The sequence below is a fragment of the Hylobates moloch genome, unplaced genomic scaffold (genome assembly GCF_009828535.3).
Source record: "Hylobates moloch isolate HMO894 unplaced genomic scaffold, HMol_V3 SCAFFOLD_6, whole genome shotgun sequence".
Lineage (NCBI taxonomy): Eukaryota > Metazoa > Chordata > Mammalia > Primates > Hylobatidae > Hylobates > Hylobates moloch.
The window spans coordinates 123,280,307-123,302,739 of NW_026652281.1; the positions used below are offsets into that span (position 1 = coordinate 123,280,307).

The 22,433-nt window shown below is 44.7% G+C and overlaps 2 protein-coding genes across 4 annotated transcripts in view; one reads left to right on the plus strand and one right to left on the minus strand.

Moving 5' to 3' along the window:
* LARS1 (leucyl-tRNA synthetase 1) overlaps positions 1-13,423 on the minus strand; it is a 70,378-nt gene extending 56,955 nt beyond the window's left edge. The window contains exons 1-4 of one of the 3 annotated variants that reach the window (XM_032158244.2): positions 13,281-13,423; positions 8,230-8,348; positions 3,560-3,647; positions 2,807-2,887 (exon numbers count right to left, since the gene is read on the minus strand). In XM_032158244.2, coding sequence (XP_032014135.1) covers positions 2,807-2,887; positions 3,560-3,610 — 132 coding nt within the window. In that variant the 5' untranslated portion in view covers positions 3,611-3,647; positions 8,230-8,348; positions 13,281-13,423. Of the gene's footprint in view, positions 1-2,806; positions 2,888-3,559; positions 3,648-8,229; positions 8,349-12,795; positions 12,813-13,143 lie in introns of those variants that run through there. The other 2 variants (XM_032158243.2, XM_058439979.1) reach the window with 2 other exon arrangements.
* A 1,301-nt stretch (positions 13,424-14,724) lies between these two features.
* On the plus strand, positions 14,725-15,458 carry LOC116471668 (small ribosomal subunit protein uS7-like). Its single transcript, XM_032756053.2, has one exon. It carries the CDS (start codon positions 14,792-14,794, stop codon positions 15,404-15,406), a length of 615 nt encoding a protein of 204 aa, XP_032611944.1. The 5' UTR covers positions 14,725-14,791; the 3' UTR covers positions 15,407-15,458.
* The last annotated feature ends 6,975 nt before the right edge of the window (positions 15,459-22,433 follow it).

A 22,433-nucleotide genomic window follows, 5' to 3' on the forward strand; every position in this document is an offset into this window, starting at 1 on the left:
TAATAAAATAAATAAATAAAATCCCACCAGCAAGAAAGAAAGAAAGAAAGATTACTGTCACATATCCTACCAAGTAGATAGGATAGGCTTTAAGTCAGAAAACAAACGGAGATGAAGTGATTTACCCAAGGTTACACAGCTAGCAAAGTTACAGACTTAACCTTGGACTTTCCACTCTAGCTCTTATCAATTATACCACAATGAGTCCACTGTCAAAAACAAAGATGACACCAAGTAAACACTGTTAAAGTTATGAGAAAAATAAGAAATATAGAAGTAAAAACTTTTTAAATGGAAAAGGCTCTTCCATCTAGAAGAATTTCAACCACTAATAGAATAATAAAAACAGGCAAGGATGATTAAAGGATGCTAAAGCCACAGGTTATTGAGTAACAGGACCTTCAGAGGCTCTCAAAGTGTTATCCTATAGATTACTTTTTAATTTCTTTTTTTTTTTTTGAGATGGAATTTTACTCTTGTTGCCCAGGCTGGAGTGCAACGGCACAGTTTCGGCTCACTGCAACCTCCACCTCTGAGATTCAAGCGATTCTCCTGAAATAGCCTCCGAAGTAGCTGGAATTACAGGCGCCTGCCACCACGCCCGGCTAATTTTTGTATTTTTAGTAGAGATGGGGTTTCACCACGTTGGCCAGGCTGGTTTTGAACTCCTGACCTCATGTGATCCTCCCACCTCGGCCTCCCAAAGTGATGGGATTACAGGCATGAGCCACCGTGTCTGGCCTTACTTTTTAATTTTATAGGAGGAAAAGTCACCTTTAGAATGAGGAAACCTGGCAGGATTAACTTAATTTCACTAAAATGGGACAAATTACCATTTTCCATGCTTTTGAGGGGTTACAATGGGAAGTTTATACCTCAACAATGAAGCATTCTTGTCAAAATATTTGCCCAACCCTAATCATGAAAAAACAATCAGAAAACTCCTATCATGGGACATTCTACAAAATAACTAGCTTAGACTTCAAAAACATCAGTATCACGAAAAACAACTAAAAGATAGTGAAAAGAATGGATAACTAGATGCAGTGTGTGCTCCACAAAATAAAAAGTGAAAAACAGCAGGGCGTAGTGGCTCATGCCTGTAATCCCAGCACTTTGGGAAGCCAAGGCAGGCGGATCACTTGAGGTCAGGAGTTCGAGACCAGCCTGCCCAACATGGTGAAACCCTGTTTCCACTAAAAATACAAAAAACACTAGCCAGGCATGGTAGCAGGTACCTGTAATCCCAGATATTCAGGAGGCTGAGGCAAGAGAATCACTTGAACCTGGGAGGCAGAAGTTGCAGCAAGCCAAGATCGCACCACTGCACTCCAGACTGAGTAACAGAGCAAGACTCCGCCTCAAAAAAAAAAAAAAAAAAAAAAAAGGGAAAAACAGATGGAAAGGACATTTTGAGTCTACAGAAATTTGACTACAGATTAGATGAAGACGATAATATAACATCAATGTTGAATTTCTTGGAGGAGATTACAGGACTCTGATAATGTAGAAGAATGCCCTTGTTCTCAGAATACATGCTGAAGTATTTAGCAATGACATGTCATATCTGCAACTTTCTTTCAAAAAGTTCACAGAAAAAGAGAGAGAAGGGCTAGGCGTGGTGGCTCATGCCTGTAATCCCAGCACTTTGGGAGGCCGAGGTAGGCGGATTACCTGAGGTCAGGAGTTTGAAACCAGCCTGGCCAACATGGTGAAACCCCATCTGTACTAAAAGTACAACGCTGCACTCCAGCCTGGGCGACAGAGCAAGACTCCAACTCAGAAAAAAAGAAGAAAAAGAAAGAGAAAAGCACGCATGCATGCATGTATGCTAAGAGACAGAACTAAAACAAATATAGCAAACGTTAAGACTTTGTAACTACAGGTGAAGGGTGGAGGGTGTTCATTGTACTACCATTCCACCTTTTCTGTAGGATTGACATACTTTAAAATAAAAGGTTGCAGAAGGCCGGGCATGGTGGCTCATGCTTGTAATCCCAGCACTTTGGAAGGTCAAGGTGGGTGGATCAATGGAGGTCAGGAGTTCCAGATCAGCCTAGCCAACACGGTGAAACCTCGTCTCTACTAAAAATACAAAAATTAGCCAGGCGTAGTGGCAGGTGCCTGTAATCCCAGCTACTCGGGAAGTTGAGGCAGGAGAATCACTTGAACCCAGGAGAAGGAGGCTGCAGTTAGCCAAGATCACACCATTGCACTGCAGCCTGGACGACAAAAGCAAACTCCATCTCAAAAAAATAAAATAAAATAAAGTAAAATAAAATAAAATGTTGGAAAATAAAAAGAAATAGGATTTAAATTTCCTAATCCTATTATATAAAGGAATCCTTTCAATTCTAGTTTCCTTTCCTATTCTTCATTGAGAATTATTTCTAATACAAACTTATGACAAATGAAGATATTTGCAAAAATGATCAAAATACAATATTACTGCTTATTATTTTATGCCTGCATCTTACATATGTCACAAGTGCACAATGGCTGTACATTTTTCATTTTAGTAAAACAGAATCAGTTATTACCTAACTGTAATACAGACATAAATATACAAGGTAACCAAAAGACATTAAAATCACTTAGCAATCACTTAGACCATAATGGATGCCCTTTATTTAAGCATTTCTTCAAATGTTGTTTATTTTTAAATTAATTTCCACTATAATAAATTCAACTCATTTCATACTTTAATGCAGCAATACTTGAAAATCCTATTTTAAGCTCTTGAATTGGGTATTACTACTTGTCCCAAACTAAAAAGAGTAGAAACCAATCCTATTAGCAATCTTACCTTAATAGGCATTCCAGTACAGTGCAGGCCAAAGGGAAACAGACAACATTTTCCTTTCAATCGCTGGTACCCTACGGCAAACTACAGAAATAAAATTAAATTTAAATGCCAGACAAATACAAAATGCTAACTTTTCACACAAAAAAAATTAGTTTTCTTCTTTACATCCTCCTTTGGAACGCCAGTTAGATTTCAGGCATTCCAAAACTCACCAACCTAGGAATTACTTTTCAATATGCATACATGCCCAGACCCTTGCACATATACACATATGGCACATGAAAATTAAATATAAAAATTAAATTACTTAAATGGGCCAGGCGCAATGGCTCACGCCTATAATCCCAGCACTTTCAGAGGCCGAGGCTGGTGGATCACAAGGTCAAGAGTTTGAGACCATCCTGGCCAATATGGTGAAATCCCGTGTCTACTAAAAATACAAAAATTAGCTGGGCGTGGTGGTGCATGCCTGTAGTCCCAGCTACTCGGGAGACTGAGGCAGGAGAATCGCTTGATTCCAGGAGGCAGAGGTTGCAGTGAGCCGAGATCACGCCACTGCACTCCAGCCTGGTGACAGAGCAAGACTCCATCTCAAAAAAAAATAAAATAAATTACTTAAATATAAAAATTATGCTTTAAGGAATTTTAAGTTCTCTTAACAGGAAATAATAAATTCTATAGCTGCCATTTTCTTCAAAACAATATTCGTTAAAAACCTTCCTCCCCATTATAGCAAACATAGGGAAACATTACCTCACATTTGGATAAAGAAAATGTGTGTCCCAAATGAAGGCGTCCATTCATATATGGATATGGGAAGGTTACAAAATACTTGCCCTTGCTGCAAAACAACAGTATAAAAAAGAAAGTACAGAAGAATAAATGTTAAGTTCCTTTTACAATAAGGAAGTGGGGTGAAGGAAATGCTTGATATAAATAACTTGTTACGTTTAGTTTTTTAAAAAATATTTACAAGTAAATTTATAAATCTAGAAATTTAAAACTCTCTAAAATTGAAAATTACTTTAGATTTACAAGAAATAAGACTTTTATAGGTTGCTATTAAGAACTAAATAGCCTTGTAACGAATACTAGAGGTTTAATTTGAGCTAAAATACTTGAGTAAAGATAATATACTAGGTCAGGCATGGTGGCTCACACCTGTAATCCCAACACTTTGGGAAGCCAAGGCTGGTGGGCTGCTTGAGGCCAGGAGTTCGAGACCAGCCTAGGCAACATGGTGAAACCCTGTCTCTACTAAAAATACAAAAACTAGCCGGGCGTGATGGCGTGCGCTGATAATCCCAGCTACTCTAGTGGTTGAGGCACGAGAATCAAGAATCGCCTGATCATTGAACCCGAGAGGCAGAGGTTGCAATGAGCTGAGATCATGCCACTGCACTCCAGCCTGGGTGAAAGTGAGACTCCATCTCAAAAAAAAAAAAAAAAAAATTATTTAATACCCTTATGAACCTAGGCTAATTTAATATTTTACTGAATAAATAAGATTTGTTTTCACTTGATACTAGACATATATAAAGCAATTCAAAGTCCCTCAGGTAATATAAAACATCCTCAGTATTACATGATATGTGGTAGATTCACTTTAAAAGCATCCTTTAAAGCTTGTTATTATTTTTTTAAATTTTTTAGTTGTTTTTGTAAAGACAGGGCTCTCAATATAAGAACCACCATGAGCATGAGCCCATGAGCCACCATGCTTGGTCTGTATTCTTTTTTCTTATGAAGAATATCTAACATACATACTATGTTATGAAGCATAATAAAATGAAGAGTAGTAAACACACCATCTGACTTATGAACCCACTGAAACTACCTGTTTCCTCTCTACTGTCCCACAAGAGATAACCAACATTCTGAAATTTGCTTTTACCGTTCCCGTTTTTGAATAGTTTGCACACTTGCCAGCACCCTTAAACTATTTATCATTGAGTTTCGCTCACTCATGAGTTTTATACAAAAAAAAGGCATACTTCATATAGACTTCCGCAATTTGCCTTCTTCATTTGACATTATATTACTTTCTTCAGTGTTACTGCATACACCCATAGGTAATTCTCTTTCACTAAACAAAGGAGCTTTTTCAGTTCACTTTTAATTATTTTAAATTACCTTAAAGTTAACCAAACCTCTAGAAGCAAATAGAAGCTTCAAATTACAGCTTCAAGTATAACACCAGAGACTGTATTACAGCAATTTCTTTTTCTCTTAAAAAAAAAAAATAGGCTGGGGCCTGGTGGCTCACACCTCTAATCCCAGCACTTTGGGAGGCAGAGGCGGGCAGATCACCTGAGGTTGGGATTTCGAGACCAGCCTGACTAACGTGGAGAAAACCCGTCTCTAGTAAAAATACAAAATTAGCCGGGCGTGGTGGTGCATGCCTGTAATCCCAGCTACAGGGGAGGCTGAGGCAGGAGAATTGCTTGAACCCGGGAGTCGGAGGTTGCGGTGAGCCGAGATCACGCCATTGCACTCCAGCCTGGGCAACAACAGCGAAACTCTGTCTCAAAAAGATATATATATATATGTATATCCACTAGAATATAGCTTAATAAGCAAGGAAAAAAGACTTTTGAATCAGAAAGTCCTAAAAACAAGCCCAGGCCCAGTCAATTCCCAGTGATGTAACCTTGAACTGGTTACTTAGCCTCTGTGTGCCTCAGTTTCCTCAGCTGTAAAAGAGAAATTTTAAAAGCTGTTAACCTTAAAGGACATTGAGAAGATTAAGGCCAGGCATGATGGCTCAAACCTGTAATCCCAACACTTTGGGAGACAAAGGTGGGAGGATTACTTGAGCCCAGGAGTTCAAGACTAGCCTGGGCAGACAGTGAAACTTCATTTCTACAAAAGAAATTTTTTAAATGCTGGGCGCAGTGGCCCATGCCTATAATCCCAGCACTTTGGGAGGCCGGGGTGGGCAGATCACTTGAGCCCAGGAGTTGGGATCAGCCTCAGCAACATAACAAGACCCCATTTCTACTAAAAATAGAAAAATTAGCTGGGTGTGGTGGCGTGCGCCTATAGTCCCAACTACTCAGGAGGCTTAGGTGAGACGATCACCTGAGCCCAGGAGACAGAGATTGCAGTGAGCTGAGATCACACAACTGCACTCCAGCCTGGGTGACAGAGGCTCACTCCATCTGACACCACAGACTCTGTCTCCAAATTAAAAAAAAAAAAGATTATGGCAGGGCGCAGTGGCTCACGCGTATAATCCCAGCACTTTAGGAGTCCGAGGCAGGCAGATCATTTGAGTTTGAGACCAGACTAGCCAACATGGCAAAACCCCATCTCTATTAAAAATAAAAATTAAAAACTAGCCGGGCGTGTTGGCATGCACCTGTAATCCCAGCTACTGGGGAGGCTGAGGCAGGAGAATCACTGAACCTGGGAGGCAGACGTTGCAGTGAGCCAAGATCGTGCCACTGCACTCCAGCCTAGGCAAGAGAGCAAGACTCCACCTCAAAAAAAAAAAAAAAGGCCAGGCACGGTGGCTCACGCCCGTAATCCCAGCACTTTGGGAGACCAAGGAGAGCAGATCACGAGGTCAGGAGATGGAGACCACAGTGAAACCCCATCTCTACTAAAAATACAAAAAAATTAGCCGGGCGTGGTGGCGGCCACCTGTAGTCCCAGCTACTCGGGAGGCTGAAGCAGGAGAATGGCGTGAACCCGGGAGGTGGAGCTTGCAGTGCGCCAAGATTGCACCACTGCACTCCAGCCTGGGTGACAGAACAAGACTCCATCTCAAAAAAAAAAAATTAAAAGGTAAAATGAGGCCGGGAGTGATGGCTCATGTCTTACAATCTTAAGAGCTTTGAGAGGCCAAGGCAGAAGGATCACTTGAAGCCAGGAGTTTGAGACCAGCCTGGGCAACATAGCAAGACCCTGTCTCTAAGAAAAAACAAATTAGCCAGGCATGGTGGCGCATGCCTGTAGTCCCAGCTACTCAGAAGGCTGAGGAAGAAGGATTGCTTGAGCTCAGGAGTTTGAGGTTACAGTGAGCTATGATTGTGCCACTGCACTCCAGCTTGAATGACACAGCAAGACTTTGTCTAAAAAAAGAAAGAGAAAAAGGCTAGGCACAATGGCTCATGCCTGTAATTCCGGCACTTTGGGAGGCCAAGGTGGGCGGATCACGAGGTCAGGAAATCGAGACCATCCTGGCCAACACGGTGAAACCCCATCTCTACCAAAAATACAAAAATTAGCTGGGCGTGGTGGCACGTGCCTGTAACCCCAGCTACTAAGGAGGCTGAGGCAGGAGAATCGCTTGAACCAGGGAGTTGGAGGTTGCAGTGAGCCGAGATGGCGCCACTGCACTCCAGCCTGATGACAGAGCGAGACTGTCTCAAAAAAAAAAAGAAAAAGAAGATTAAATGAGAATATACATGTAAAAAAATTTGCTAACACATTTGCCAGCACACAGTAAGTGTTCAATGTTAACTTACTATTAATGTTGTTATTATAACCATATTTCTTCAATCTGAAAAAGCATATTTTCTTACATCTCAACATGTATTAATCTGGGATATAGCTTATAATTGATGCATACATTTATTGTGGCAATGTTTGGGGGACTTATTTTGTTTTTGTTTTTCCCAAATATCATGTCATGATCTATGTTTGTCTTTAAATCAGTATTATTTTAGTATCACGGCTATGCAGTATTTAAGAAATAATATCTTCAACATTTATACTTTTACAAGCATTAGGTTTACTTGTAAAGAAAAAAACATACAAATTTCCATTTTCTGTCTTTGGAGATAATAATCGTCTGTGAGTCTAACAGAATAATTTCGTTTTATCAGTCAGCAAAGAAAAAAATCTCAAAACATCCTTCTTTGTCTAAATATTTAAAATACTGTAGTCTTTAAAACAAAGCAAACTTTATTTAGAAAAAAATCTTTACAAACCCCATAAGAAAAAAGATCCTAATTCATATGCAGAAAGTGAAAGTCACCTCCTTCACCCTGTTTCAGGCATTATAAATACAATCTACCTTATGGGTTCCACCAAGCTGTTTCTGTACTATAAAGCCAACGGTTTCAGAAATACAATGTGCAGGCCTGGGTGCGGTGGCTCACGCCTGTAATCCCAGGACTTTGGGAGGCCAAGGAGAGTGGATCACGAGGTCAGGAGATCGAGACCATCCTGGCTAACACAGTGAAACCCCGTCTCTACTAAAAATACAAAAAATTAGCTGGGCATGGTGGTGGGCGCCTGTAGTCCCAGCTGCTCGGGAGGCTGAGGCAGGAGAATGGCATGAACCCAGGAGGCGGAGCTTGCAGTGAGCCGAGATTGCGCCACTGCACTCCAGCCTAGACGACAGAGCAAGACTCCGTCTCAAAAAAAAAAAAAATAGAAATACAACGTGCAGAACTTCACAAACTATTACTTACCTGGTCCGTTTCTCTAAATTAGATGCATTGACCTCAAACACTCTCTCAGTATCCCATTTCTGTTGGATTTCTTTCTCAATCTTCTTCAAAAAGTCCACTTTGGCTGTTCCTTTTCTTTCCTATTGGACACAAAGAGAATAATCCACTCTGTATTTCAGCACGCTTGCTTTAAAAAAGAATTGGGTTCACAGAACTGAGCTGCTCACTGATAAAGACTGATTTTTCCATGGTTATCTTGAAATTTAAATGAACATTAAAAATTAGGGTTATCAGCAAGGCGTGGTGGCTCATGGTATGTAATCTCAGCACTTTGGGAGGCCGAGGCGGGTGGATTGCTTGAGGTCAGGAGTTCGAGATCCGCCTGGCCAACAGGGCAAAACCCGTCTCTACTAAAATACAAAAATTAGCTGGGCGTGGTGGTGGGTATCTGTAATCTCAGCAACTCGGGAGGCTGAGGCAGGAGAATCGCTTGAACCAGGGAGGTGGAGGCTGCAGTGAGCAGAGATCATGCCACTACACTCCAGCTTGGGTGACACAGCAAGACTCCGTCGGAAAAAAAAAAAAAATTAGGATTATCATGACCTGTGTACCTCAAACCTCAACGAAATGGTTGAACAATTCCTGAAATATGTAAAAGCTTTGATAATGCTTTTTTAAAATTATATACTACAATGTTAACATTGTCATCAAATGTTTCTATTTAATTAAAATACATGAATACCAAAGATACTGATAGAGAACTTCTCTCCAAAATTGTTAAAGAACTGTTCATATGAAATTAAAATAAAACAGGCTGGACACGGTGGCTCATGCCTGTAATCCCAGCACTTTGGGAGACCGAGGCGAGAGGATCACCTGAGGTCAGGAGTTAGAGACAAGCCTGGCCAACATGGTGAAACCCCATCTCTACTAAAAATACAAAAATTAGCTAGGCAAGGTGGCACGCACCTGTAATCCCAGCTACTTGGGAGGCTGAGGCAGGAGAATCGCTTGAACCCGGGAGGTGGAAGTTGCAGTGAGCCAAGATCGCACCATTGCACTCCAGCCTGGGCAACAAAAGTGAAACTCCGTCCCAAAAAAAAAAACCTGGACTCTTTTCAAGTTTCCATAAAACAGTGATTGCATAAGGTATTTTCTTTTCTAAGAAATAATAAGCCTGCACATCTGTTCATCCCTTTCCATTCCTGCTACTAACCACCTTCATTTAGACTATCAACTCCACTGCCCCCTCTCACTCAAAAACCTCTTCTTAATAAGTAACTTGGATGGATGTAGTGCCTCATGTCTATAATCCCAACACTTTGGGAGGCTGAGGAGGGAGGATTATTTGAGGCCAGGAGTTTGAGACTGGCCTAGGCAACACAGAAAGACCTCCTCTTTACAAGAAAAACAATTTTTTTGGCCAGGCGTGGTGGCTCATGCCTGTAATCCCAGCATTCTGAGAGGCCAAGGTAGATGGATCACCTGAGGCTACGAGTTCGAGACCAGCCTGGCCAATATGGCGAAACCCCATCTCTACTAAAAATACAAAAATTAGCCGGATGTGGTGGCATGCGCCTATAATCTCAGCTACTCGGGAGGCAAAGACAGGAGAATTACTTGAACCCAAGAGGTGGTGGTTGCAGTGAGCCGAGATGGAGCCACTGCACTCCAGCCTAGGCAACACAGCAAGACCAATCTCAGTTCACTGAAACCTCCATCTCCAGGGTTCAAGCAATTCTCCTGCCTCAGCCTCCTGAGTAGCTGGGATTACAGGTGTGTGCCACCACACCTGGCTAATTTTTGTATTTTTAGCAGAGATGAGGTTTCACCATGTTGGCCAGGCTGGCCTCAAACTCCTGACCTCAGGTGGTCCACCCATCTCAGCCTCCCAAAGTGCTGTGATTACAGGCATGAGCCACCCCGCCCGGTCTGTAAAATATAATTTCTAATATTTTTACAGAGGAAAGGACCCATCCACAAAGGCAAAAGTATGTAGGGCCTCATGAAGCCTAGTCATATCTCCTACCCTACAGTCATGGGTAATATGAAATTTCACTGTATTTATGTGTGTGTGTCTGTGTGAGAGAGAGAGGGTCTCCCTCTGCCACCCAGGCTGGAGCATAATGGTGCAAGCACCAGCTCACTGCAGCCTTGATCTACTGGGCTCAATCAATCTTCCCACCTCAGCCTCCTGAATAGCTGGGACTACAGGCATATGCACCACCACACCCAGATAGTTTTTGTATTTTTTTGTAGAGACAGGGTTTCATCATGTTGCCTAGGCTAGTCTTGAACTCCTAGGCTCAAGCAATCCACCAGCCTTGGCTTCCCAAAGTACTGAGATTACAGGCTTGAGCCACCGCACTCGGCCAACTTCCACTTTATTACTAAATGCCTCCTTAACCAACTTGAGTTGACTTCTGTTAAATGCAACCAAATGATCTTAAGACATTTATGCAGTTGGGCTGTAAATTCTCAACAGGCAGGAACTTTTAAATCTTTTATAGTCACCTTAGCACCAAGTACAATGCCATAGACACAGAAGTTATGTAACAAATACCTTTTACCTAAAAATTACCATGGGCAGGACATGGGAACACTGAGGCCAGAGGATCACGTGAACCCCGGAGGTCAAGGCTGGCTTCAGTGAGCTATGATTGCACTACTGCACTACAGCCTGGTTGATGGAGCGAGTCCCTGTCTCAAAAAATAAAAAATATGGCCAGGTGCATTGGCTCACACCTGTAATCCCAGCACTTTGGGAGGCCAAGGTGGGCGGATCACTTGAGGTCAGGCGTTCAAGACCAGTCTGGCCAACATGGTGAAACCACAACTATACCACAAAATACAAAAATTAGCTGGGCGTGGTGGCGCACACCTGTAGTCCCAGCTACTCAGGAAGCTGAAGTGGGGGAATCACTTGAACCTGGGAGGCAGAGGGCTGCAGTGAACCGAGATCGCACCACTGCACTCCAGCCTGGGAAAGAGTGAGACTCCATTTCAAAAATAAATAAATAAATAAAAATAAAAAATATGACCATGTCACCCATTGTAAAGAATATGAAAGCAAGTCTTTTACAAATTACTTAGAACTATGTGTTTCTTTTCATTGTACTGAGTATGTGAAATGCAAGAAAGCTCTTATTTGAGTTTTATGTTTCTCAGAAAAACTTGTTTCTCAAAACCTCAAAGATCAAGTATAATAAAATCTGATATTGGCCCAAACACCAACTTGTTGTATAACCTTGAGCAAGTCATTTGATCTGGGACTCAACTTCCTCACTGGTAACAAAAGGCTATATAACTAAATCAGAGTTCCTAAACTTTGGCACTACTTAGACTTTGGGCCAAATAATTCTTTGTTTTCAGGGGTTGTCCTGTGCACTGCAGGATGTTTAGAAGCATCCCTGGCTTCTACCTGGGATCCTTGCTTTTCACTTACACTGTTGCCCCTGCCTGGACATCTCTTTTTTCCTATAGTTGCATAGGTTGCTCTCTTATCTCGTTTTTGCCACCTTTTTAGCAAAGCCTTGCTTGATCATCCTTTTAAAAATTGCAACAGGCCAGGCGCCATGGTTCACGCCTGTAATCCCAGCACTTTGGGAGGCCGAGGGGGGTGGATCACTAGGTCAGGAGATTGAGCCCACCCTGGCCAACGTGGTGAAACCCCGTCTCTACTAAAACACAAAAAAATTAGCTGGGCGTGGTGGCGCGCGCCTGTAGTCCCAGCTACTCGGGAAGTTGAAGCAGGAGAACCGCTTGAACCTGGGAGGCGGAGGTTGCAGTGAGCCGAGATCGCGCCACTGCACTCCAGCCTGGCGATAGGGCAAGACTCCGTCCCAAGAAAACAAACAAACAAACAAAAAAAACCGGGCGGGATGGCTCATGCCTTAGTCCCAGCACTTTCGGAGGCTGAGGCAGAAGGATCGCTTGAGCCGAGGAATTCGAAACCTTGTCTCTACTAAAAATACAAAAAATTAGCAGGGTGTAATGGAGCACGCTTGTAGTACCAGCTGTGGGGAGGCTGAGGTGTGAGGATCGCTTGAGCCAACCCTAAGGTGCAGGCTGCAGTGAGCCATGATCACACCACTGCATTCCAGTCTGGCCACAGAGTGAGAACATCTCTCAAATTTAAAAAAATTTTTAAAAATTGCAACTGTACTACCCCACCGTACACTCCCTAGCACCCCTTCCTGCTCTATTTTTTCCCCATAGCATTTATCAGCACCTGACACGATATTTTACAATGTATTTTACCCACACACATAAACACTATGAAAACAGAGATTTTTGTCTGTTTTACGGAGAGGAGCTCAATTTTTTTTTTGCTGTAAGTAGGAATCAACTTACATACTCCTCTCTCCACCTCGGTTTTATTTATTTGTTTGTTTATTTATTTATTTTTAAGACGGAGTCTCACTGTCGCCCAGGCTGGAGTGCAGTGGTGCGATCTTGGCTCACAGCAGCCTCTGTCGCCCGGGTTCAAGCAATTCTCCTGCCTCAGCCTCCCGAGTAGCTGGGTTAACGGGCGCGCACCACTACGCCCGGCTAATTTTTGTATTTTGGGTAGAAACGGGGTCTCACCATGTTGGCCAGGGTGGTCTCGAACTCCTGACCTCAAATGATCCACCCGCCTCAGCCTCCCAAAGTGCTGGGATTACAGCCGTGGGCCACCGTGCCCGGCTCTCCACCTCCATTTTAGAAACTCCAGAAAAATAACAAATATGGTATCCAAGTGCTCCGTAAAGTTAACAGACATCAGTTCCTGGTTCATCAGCTAGCAAGAAAAAGCAAAGTCTCTACGACAGGCACGCCTTAAGCGTGGCTCTTTTTTAGAAAAGGACTTTCCCTTCAGGACAGCACATGGAGAGCCCCTAGAGACTGGCCAGTCCGGCTCCAGGGCCCCTGCGGACTCTTCCCGCTCAAACTCACCGCCATTGCACCGCCCAGCCGACTGTGCAAATCCACCACAATGACCCTGGCGACCTCCACAAAGGAGTGGTTACAACCTTTCCCCTCCCTCTTGGGGATGCCAGGCCTCCCACGAAACTAAAGCACACACTTCACACCTGCTGAGGCAATCATCCGGCTCCTTACTGACTACAGCCAAGGCATTTCACAGCCCGCCGGGAATTGTAGTTCCCAGACCACCCGAGCAGACACCCAGCAGGCGCTGACTGACTACAATTCCCAGAGAAAAACGGGTTATCGGAAGTCTACCCGATAGGCCCACTCAGAGGGGAACCGGCAGTGACGTCACTGGAATGTTGAACTACAAAGTCCATGATGCAGTGCAGGATCGCAGAATGCCGCGAGTGCTCCCTGGTTAGGTTGGAGTCTCTTGGTCATCAACCTTTTCACCCGGTAGAGCTGGTTGCCTGTCGGGATGCCAGGATACGCAGTTAATTAGTATTCGGTGACTGAGGTGCTACTTATGGCTTGCCACTATGCACAGATATTTATTACTGTCGGTGGCATTCAACAGCCCAGCATTTAGACGTTGTATAACCGTGTATTAACAATCTCCTTTTTTTTTTTTTTGAGACGCAGTATCGCTCTGTCGCCCAGGCTGGAGTGCAGTGGCGCGATCTTGGCTCAGTGCAACCTCCGCCTGCCGGATTCAAGCAATTCTCCTGCCTCAGGCTCCCGAGGAGCTGGGAGTACGGGCGCGCGCCACCACACCGACTAATTTTTTGTATTTTTGGTAGAGACTGGGTTTCACCGTGTTAGCCAGGATGATCTCGATTTCCTGACCTCGTGATCTGCCTCCCTCGGCCTCCCAAAGTGCTAGGATTACAGGCGTGAGCTACCGTACCTGGCCAACAATCAACTTTTTTTTTTTTTTTTTTGAGAGGGAGTTTCGTTCTGTCTCCAGGCTGGAGTGCAGTGGCGCGATCTCGGCTCACTGCAACCTCCGCCTCCCGAGTTCAGGCGATTCTCCTGCCCCAGCCTCCTTAGTAGCTGGGATTACAGGCGTGAGCCACCGTGCCCAGCCAACAATCTCCATTTTTAAGCGAGAGCCTGAAAGCCTGCCTGGTCCCATTGCCTGACTCAGACTATTTACACTGCTACCAAACAGGGCCAGAAGCGGTGGCCATAATCCATTATTTTGGGATGCCGAGGTGGGCGGATGACCTGAGGTCAGGAGTTTGAGACCAGCCTGGCCAACATGGTGAAACCCCGTCTCTACTAAAAATACAAAAATTAGCTGGGTATGGTGGCGTGCACTTGTAGTCCCAGCTACTCGGGAGGCTGAGGCAGGAGAATTGCTTGAACCCAGGAGGCAGAGGGTGCACTGAGTCGAGATCGCACCACTGCACTCCATCCTGGGCGGCAGAGCGAGACTTCATCTCAACAACAAAAAAAAAAGACTGGCCGGGTGCGGTGGCTCACACCTGTAATCTCAGCACTTTGGGAGGCCGAGGCAGGTAGATCACGAGGTCAGAGGTTCGAGACCAGGCTGGCCAAGATGGTGAAACCCCGTCTCTACTAAAAATACAAAAATTAGCTCTTCCTGTCTGTGCCAGGGCGGCGCGTGGTCTACGCCGAGCGACAGAGACGCTCAGGCTGTGTTCTCAGGATGACCGAGTGGGAGACAGCAGCACCAGTGGTGGCAGAGACCCCAGACATCATGCTCTTTGGGAAGTGGAGCACCGATGATGTGCAGATCAACGACATTTCCCTGCAGGATTACATTGCAGTGAAGGAGAAGTATGCCAAGTACCTGCCTCACAGTGCAGGGCGGTATGCTGCCAAACGCTTCCGCAAAGCTCAGTGTCCCATTGTGGAGCACCTCACTAACTCCATGATGATGCATGGCCGCAACAATGGCAAGAAGCTCATGACTGTGCGCATCGTCAAGCATGCCTTCGAGATCATACACCTGCTCACGGGCGAGAACCCTCTGCAGGTCCTGGTGAACGCCATCATCAACAGCGGTCCCCGGGAAGACTCCACACGCATTGGGCGCGCCGGGACTGTGAGACGACAGGCTGTGGATGTGTCCCCACTGCGCCGTGTGAATCAGGCCATCTGGCTGCTGTGCACAGGCGCTCGTGAGGCTGCCTTGCGGAACATTAAGACCATTGCTGAGTGCCTAGCAGATGAGCTCATCAGTGCTGCCAAGGGCTCCTCCAACTCCTATGCCATTAAAAAGAAGGACGAGCTGGAGCGTGTGGCCAAGTCCAACCGCTGATTTTCCCGGCTGCTGCCCAATAAACCTGTCTGCCCTTTCGGGCAGCCCCCCCCCCCAAAAAAAATAGCCGGGCGTGGTGTCACGCGCCTGTAATACCAGCTGCTCGGGAAGCTGAGACAGGAGAATCGCTTGAACCCGGGAGGCGGAAGTTGCAGTAAGCCAAGGTGGCAGCACTGCACTCCAGCCTGGGCGACAAAGCAAGACTCTGTCTCAAAAACAAAACAAAAAAAAGACTATGCTACCATCCAGAGATATATGGTGTCTGGTACAGTAGCCACTAGCCACATGTGGCCATTTAAATTCAAATTAATTAAAAATAAATAAAATTTAAAATTCATTTCTTGCTGGGCATGGTGGCTCATTCCTGTAATCCCAGATTTTGGGAGGCTGAGGCAGGAGAATCACTCGAACCCAGGAGGCAGAGGTCGCAGTGAGCTGAGATGGCGCCACTGCACCCCAGCCTGGGAGACAGAGTGAGACTCCATCTCAAAAAACAACAACAACAACAAAAAACACAAATGGCCGGGTGCGGTGGCTCATGCCTATAATCCTAGCACTTTGGGAGGCCTAGGTGGGCGGATTGCCTGAGCTCAGGAGTTCGAGACCGGCCTGGGCAACACGGTGAACTCCTACCTCTACTGGAAATACAAAAAAAAAAAGTTAGTGGGGTGTAGCAGTATGTGCCTGTAGTCTCAGCTACTCAGGAGGCTGAGGCAGGAGAATTACTTGAACCTGGAAGGCGGAGGTTTCAGTAAGCCAAGATCACACCACTGTACTCCAGCCTGGGTGACAGAGTGAGACTCCATCTCCAAAAAAAAAACCACAAATTAGTTACTCACATGTGATAATTTATTAATCCAGTAAACATTAAGCATCTACAATGCACTTTAAGGGATTGGGGACCCTTTAAGGGGATGGGGAATGCAGCCCAGATGCATGTCTACCTAAGGGTTTAAGGGGAGGGAATACACACACACACAAACACATACACACAGAACTTTTTTTTTTTTTTTACATTTTTCAACAACTAGTTATGAAATACAAATTTAACGATGTCCTAAAACAATACTTGGCATATGATGTGGGGTCAATACAAATTTGTTGGATGAAAGGAAAAAGTTAAGAAGGAACCTTAGGCTACCAGAGGCTCTCCTGCCTCTAGGCTGTCTCCTTCACTTTCCATACCCTCTTCCTTTAGCTACCAACCATTTAGACATCAATTTCTGACAGCCCAAGTGTGAGTTAAATGCTCCCCGCTAGATGTTCCCCGAAGCACCCCTTGCCTTGGAAATTTCATCTCATGAATTGCCTGTTTATTTATCACTAGACTAAAATCTGCATAACAGCAGAGACTGTACCTAGCACGATGTCAGGCCCATAGTAGGTGCCTTATAAATATTTATTAAATGAATGAAAGAATCCTCATCCTCCACAGCTCTTATAACTATAGCTATAATTTCTTGTCCCAGTTCTGCCCTAACCAGTACTATTTTCATCTCTTTGATTCATCACCTTCCAATCCACATTGGTAATTGAAAGTATTCATACAACAAATATTTATTGAGTACCTCCCATGAACCTGACGTAGAGCTAGGATGGAGTCAAGAACAAGGCAGACCATGGTCCCTTCCTTCATGGAGCTTACAGTCTAAAGGTCATCAGATATTAAATTAGAAAATAAGCAAGTATTTTATTAGAAATTATGAAAAACCTGCCTTCATGTCTCCAAATTCAACTTTTGTAATTTTCTCATGTAAGTGACTGAGCTTGGTCATCGTGTTGCACACCTGTAATCCCAGCAGTTTGGGAGGCTGAGGTGGGTGGATCATTTGAGCCCAGGAGTTCAAGACCAGCCTGGGCAACATGGCAAGACCCTGTCTCTACAAAAATTAAAATTAAAAAAATTAGCTGGCTGGGCACGGTGGCTCACGCCTGTAATCCCAGCACTTTGGGAGGCAGAGGCAGGTGGATCACGAGGTCAGGAGTTCAAGACCAGCCTGGCCAACATGGTGAAACCCCACCTCTACTAAAAACTACAAAAATTAGCTGGGCATGGTGGTGTGCACCTGTAGTCCCAGCTACTCAGGAGGCTGAACCTGAAGAATTGCTTGAACCTGGGAGGTGGAGGTTGCAGTGAGCCACGATCGGATCACCGTACTACAGCCCAGGTGACAGGGCGAGACTCCGTCTCAAAAAAAAAAAAAAAATTAGCTGAGCATGGTGGTGCATGTCTGTGGTCCCAGCTTCTTGAGAGGCTGAGGCAGGAGGATCACTTGAGCCGAGGAGGTTGGTGCTTCAGTGAGCCATGTTCGAACCATTGCACTCCAGCTTGGGTGATAAATCAAGAGTCTGTCTCAAAAAACAAAACAAGGGGGCTGGGCGCGGTGGCTCACGCCTGTAATCCCAGCACTTTGGGAGGCCAAGGCGGGCGGATCACGAGGTCATGAGATCGAGACCATCCTGGCTAACACAGTGAAACCCCGTCTCTACTAAAAATACAAAAAATTATCCGGGCGAGGTGGCAGGCGCCTGTAGTCCCAGCCACTCAGGAGGCTGAGGCAGGAGAATGGCGTGAACTCCGGGGGCGGAGCCTGCAGTGAGCCGAGATCGCGCCACTGCACTCCAGCCTGGGTGACAGCGAGACTCTGTCTCAAAAAAAAAAAAAAAAAAAAAAAAAAACCAAAAAAAACACACACACAAACAAAAAAATAAGTGACTAAGTTTCCTCTTTCAAGGATCATTTGAATTCCATTCATTCAACAAAATGTATTTAGCTTCTACTGTGTACGAGGCGCTATTCTAAATGCTGGAGACACAACATTTGAAAAAGACAGGCATAGGCTGAGTGTGGTGGCTCACACCTGTGATCCCAGAACTTTGGGAGGCCGAGGGCAGATCATGAGGTCAGGAGATTGAGACCATCCTGGCTAACACAGTGAAACCCAGTATCTACTAAAAATACAAAAAATTAGCCAGGCATAGTGGCAGGCGCCTGTAGTCCCAGCTACTCGGGAGGCTGAGGCAGGAGAATGGCGTGAACCTAGGAGGCGGAGCTTGCAGTGAGCCGAGATCGCACCACTACACTCCAGCCTGGCGGCAGAGAGAGACTCCGTCTCAAAAAAAAGAAAAAAAAAGAAAAAGAAAAAGACAGCCACAGCTGGGCACTGTGGCATACACCTGTAATCCCAGCACTTTGAGAGTCTGAGACAGGTGGGTCACCTGAGGTCAGGAGTTTGAGACCAGCCTGACCAATATGGTGAAACCATAGTCTCTGCTAAAAATACAGAAAAATTAGCCGGGCGTAGTGGCAGGCGCCTGTAGTACCAGCTACTTCGGAGGCTGAGGCAGGAGAATGGCGTGCACCCGGGAGGCGGAGCTTGCAGTGAGCCGAGATCGCGCCACTGCACTCCATCCTGGGCGACAGAGCGAGACACTGTCTCAAACAAACAAACAAACAAACAAATACAAAAATTAGCCTGGAGTGGTGGCACATGCCTGTAGTCCTAGCTACTCAGGAGGCTGAGACAGGAGAATCGCTTGAACTCAGGAGGTGGAGGTTGCAGTGAGCTGAGATCGCAACACTGCATGCACTCCAGTAGGGGCAACAGAGTGAGACTCAAAAAAAGAAAAAGAAAAAGACAGGCACTGCCACATCCTTCAGAGAGCTTCCAGTCTAGTGGAAGGGACAGACATTAAACCAGTGAGAGCAATGGGAGGCCATCGAAGGATTTTAAGCAAGGAAGGGACATGGTCCTATTTGAATTTTTTTTTTTTTTTTTTTGAGACGGAGTCTCACTCTTGTCCCTCAGGCTGTAGTGCAGTGGTGCGATCTCAGTTCACTGCAACCTCCACCTCCTGGGTTCAAGCAATTCTCCTGCCTCAGCCTCCCGGGTAGCTAGGATTGCAGATGCCTGCTACCATGCCTGGCTAATTTTTGTATTTTTAGTAGAGACGGGGTTTCACCATGTTGGCCAGGCTGGTCTCTAACTCATGACCTCAAATGATCCACCAGCCTCAGCCTTCCAAAGTGCTGAGATTATAGGCGTGAGCCACCGTGCCTAGCCCCTATTTGTATTTTATAAAAATCATTCTGAGGAAGCATTGGAAAAGAGCAAAAGTGGAAACAGAAGGGTATTGCAATTGTCCTGGTGAAAGGTGATGTGGTCTTGGACTATAGTGGTGACAGTAAAGATAGAGAAATGTAGACAGATTCAAGAGATACTTAGAAAATAAATGTGTTACAGCTTAGTAATATGGCTTTTTAATTGGGAATTGTCAATTATTTGCTAGCCTATGTAAAATATCCTCTAGATAAATGAATTTAGAAAGGTGTCATAGTGGATAAGAACTTAGGCTGTGATTCAGACAGAGATCATCATTTACTAGCCGGGTGACCTCAGGCAATTCAGCTAACCACTCTGTGAAATAGGGATAATAACGTGTAACTCATAGGATTGCTATGAGGATTAAAGAAACAATATGTGTATAAACTCTGTTTATGTATGTGTGTATGTCTGGCATATAGTAAGCATTTTAAAAGGCTAGCTATTTTTAATATTGGTCTATAAACATTAGTCTGATTAAAATGGAAAAAGCTTACCTGTGCCCCATAATAATCTCTTCCCTGGCTTAACTGATCTAGTTATCACAATGTAATTGTGTGTTATACCTTTTACAGCTTTCAAACCATATCGCATTCATTCTTCAAAACCTCACAACAAAACTCAATTCCTCCCTGATTTATTTATTTTTAACTTTTTTTTTTCAAGACGGGGTCTCACTCTATCACACAGGCTGGAGTGCAGTGGTGCAATCTCGGCTCACTGCAGCCTCTGCCTCCTGGGTTTAAGCAATTCTCCCACCTCAGTCTCCCGAGTAGCTGGGATTACAGGGGTGTGCCATTATGCCCGGCTAATTTTTGCATTTTTAGTAGAGACAGGGTTTCACCATATTGGTCAGGCTGCTCTTGAACTACTAACCTTAGGTGATCCACCTGCCTTGGCCTTCCAAAGTACTGGGATTATAGGAATGAGCCACCATGCCCAGTATCCCCCTGATTTATTTATTTATTAATTTATTATTTATTTATTTATTTATTTATTTATTTATTTATTTATTTGAAAGGGAGTTTCGTTCTTGTTGCCCAGGCTGGAGTGCAATTGCACCATCTCGGCTCACTGCAACCTCCGTCTCCATGGTTCAAGCGATTCTCCTGCCTCAGCCTCCCGAGTAGCTGGGATTATAGGCATGGGCCACCACACCCAGCTAATTCTGTAGTTTTAGTAGAGACGGGGTTTCTCCAGGTTGGTCATGCTGGTCTTGAACTCCCGACCTCAGGTGATCCACCGGCCTCGGCCTTCCAAAGTGGTGGGATTACAGACAGGCGTGAGCCACCGCGCTTGGCCCCCAGATTTATTTTTAAACCCATCCCACTGGTCACTCTGCTCAATTTGGTAGTTTGTCAGCATTTCTAAATTTAGATCCCTAAGGCTATAATTAGTTTTAGCTTGTCTGTGAGTCCTTTTGTATTTGTTTTTCGTGCATATTTACCTAGCTTCCCTACCTTCAGACGACAAGGTTCTTTCTCTGAGGAAAAAACTGTGAGAACTTCTTTATATGCTTCTGCTCCTAAGGCGTGTGGCATTCAATGAATAGCGTTATTTCCCTACCCTTTTAGGGACTTTTTGTTTTTCAATGTTTTTTCTTCTACATCTGTGTTCTGCCTTTACCTGTATGCTTCCTGAATGGCAAACAGATTTCTTTTTTAATTGACACAAGCGAAGAGTAGAAGAATAAAGAGAAGGTAGGATTTTTTTTTTTCTTTTGAGATGGCGTCTCGCTCTGTCGCCCAGGCTGCAGTGCAGTGGAGCGATCTCCGCTCACTGCAAGCTCCGCCTCCCGGGTTCACGCCATTCTCCTGCCTCAGCCTCCCGCGTAGCTGGGACCATCACGCCCGGCTAATTTTTTGTATTTTTTTTAGTAGAGACGTGGTTTCACGGTGTTATCCAGGATGGTCTCGATCTCCTGACCTTGTGATCTGCCCGCCTCGGCCTCCCAAAGTGCTGGGATTACAGGCGTGAGCCACCGCGCCCGGCCGAAGATAGGATTTTTTAGGACTTAGAAGTTTAGCGGATGCTGGGGTCACTCTGCATGCAACTTCAGACAAAGCTAATGGGTCAGCAGAGGAAGGCAGGTTCAGAGTGTTGTGGTGGTTGCGTTCACGGGCTTTGGAGTCAGGGACTGGTTTTGCATTGATGCTGTGTCCCAGGCTAGCTCTATGGCTTTAGGCAGGTTCCTTCAACCCTCGGACCTCTGGGTTATCATGGGAACCACGAGATAATGATAATACCTACCTCTTAGGCTTGCTATGAGAATAAAAGGAGCTAAGCCAAGATGATTAGCCCAGTGCTCAGGAAATATTAAGCTGGAAGGAAGGAAGGAAGGAAGGAAGGAAGGAAGGAAGGAAGGAAGGAAGGAAGGAAGGAAGGAAGGAGGGAGGGAAGGAAGGAAGTGGAGAAAGGGAGGGAGGAAGAGAGGGAGGGAAGAAGGGAAAGGTTAAAACTACTGGAAGCCAGTTTGGTCAGTTAATTAATGAAAATTCTAAATCTGATTGACATGAGCTAGGAACAAGAACAAGTAGCCATGATAATTAGAGAAACTGCCTTTTTATTTAGATAAATGTAACCAAATTAAAGAAGTTGTACTTCTCAGGTGCCAAATTTTTGAGAAATCCCTGTTTTCTAGATTTTTTCTAAAGTGGTATATTTGTAACTCCCAGAAATTAAAAATCACTAACTCATGCTATACTACTCCAGACTTAGGACCCACAAGATTCAGCCTGCCATCTCATCAACATTCCACAGAGGATGGAAGGCTGTGTCATGGGCTCATATGGGAAACATGACACCTGAGTCATTAAAACACAGCTTGTGGTTTCTAAATAGCCAACCTACCCACCACTACTGTTAATGTCTCCACCATTAGCATCACCATTATGGAGCAGTCCGAAGGCTCTACAAGAGATGGA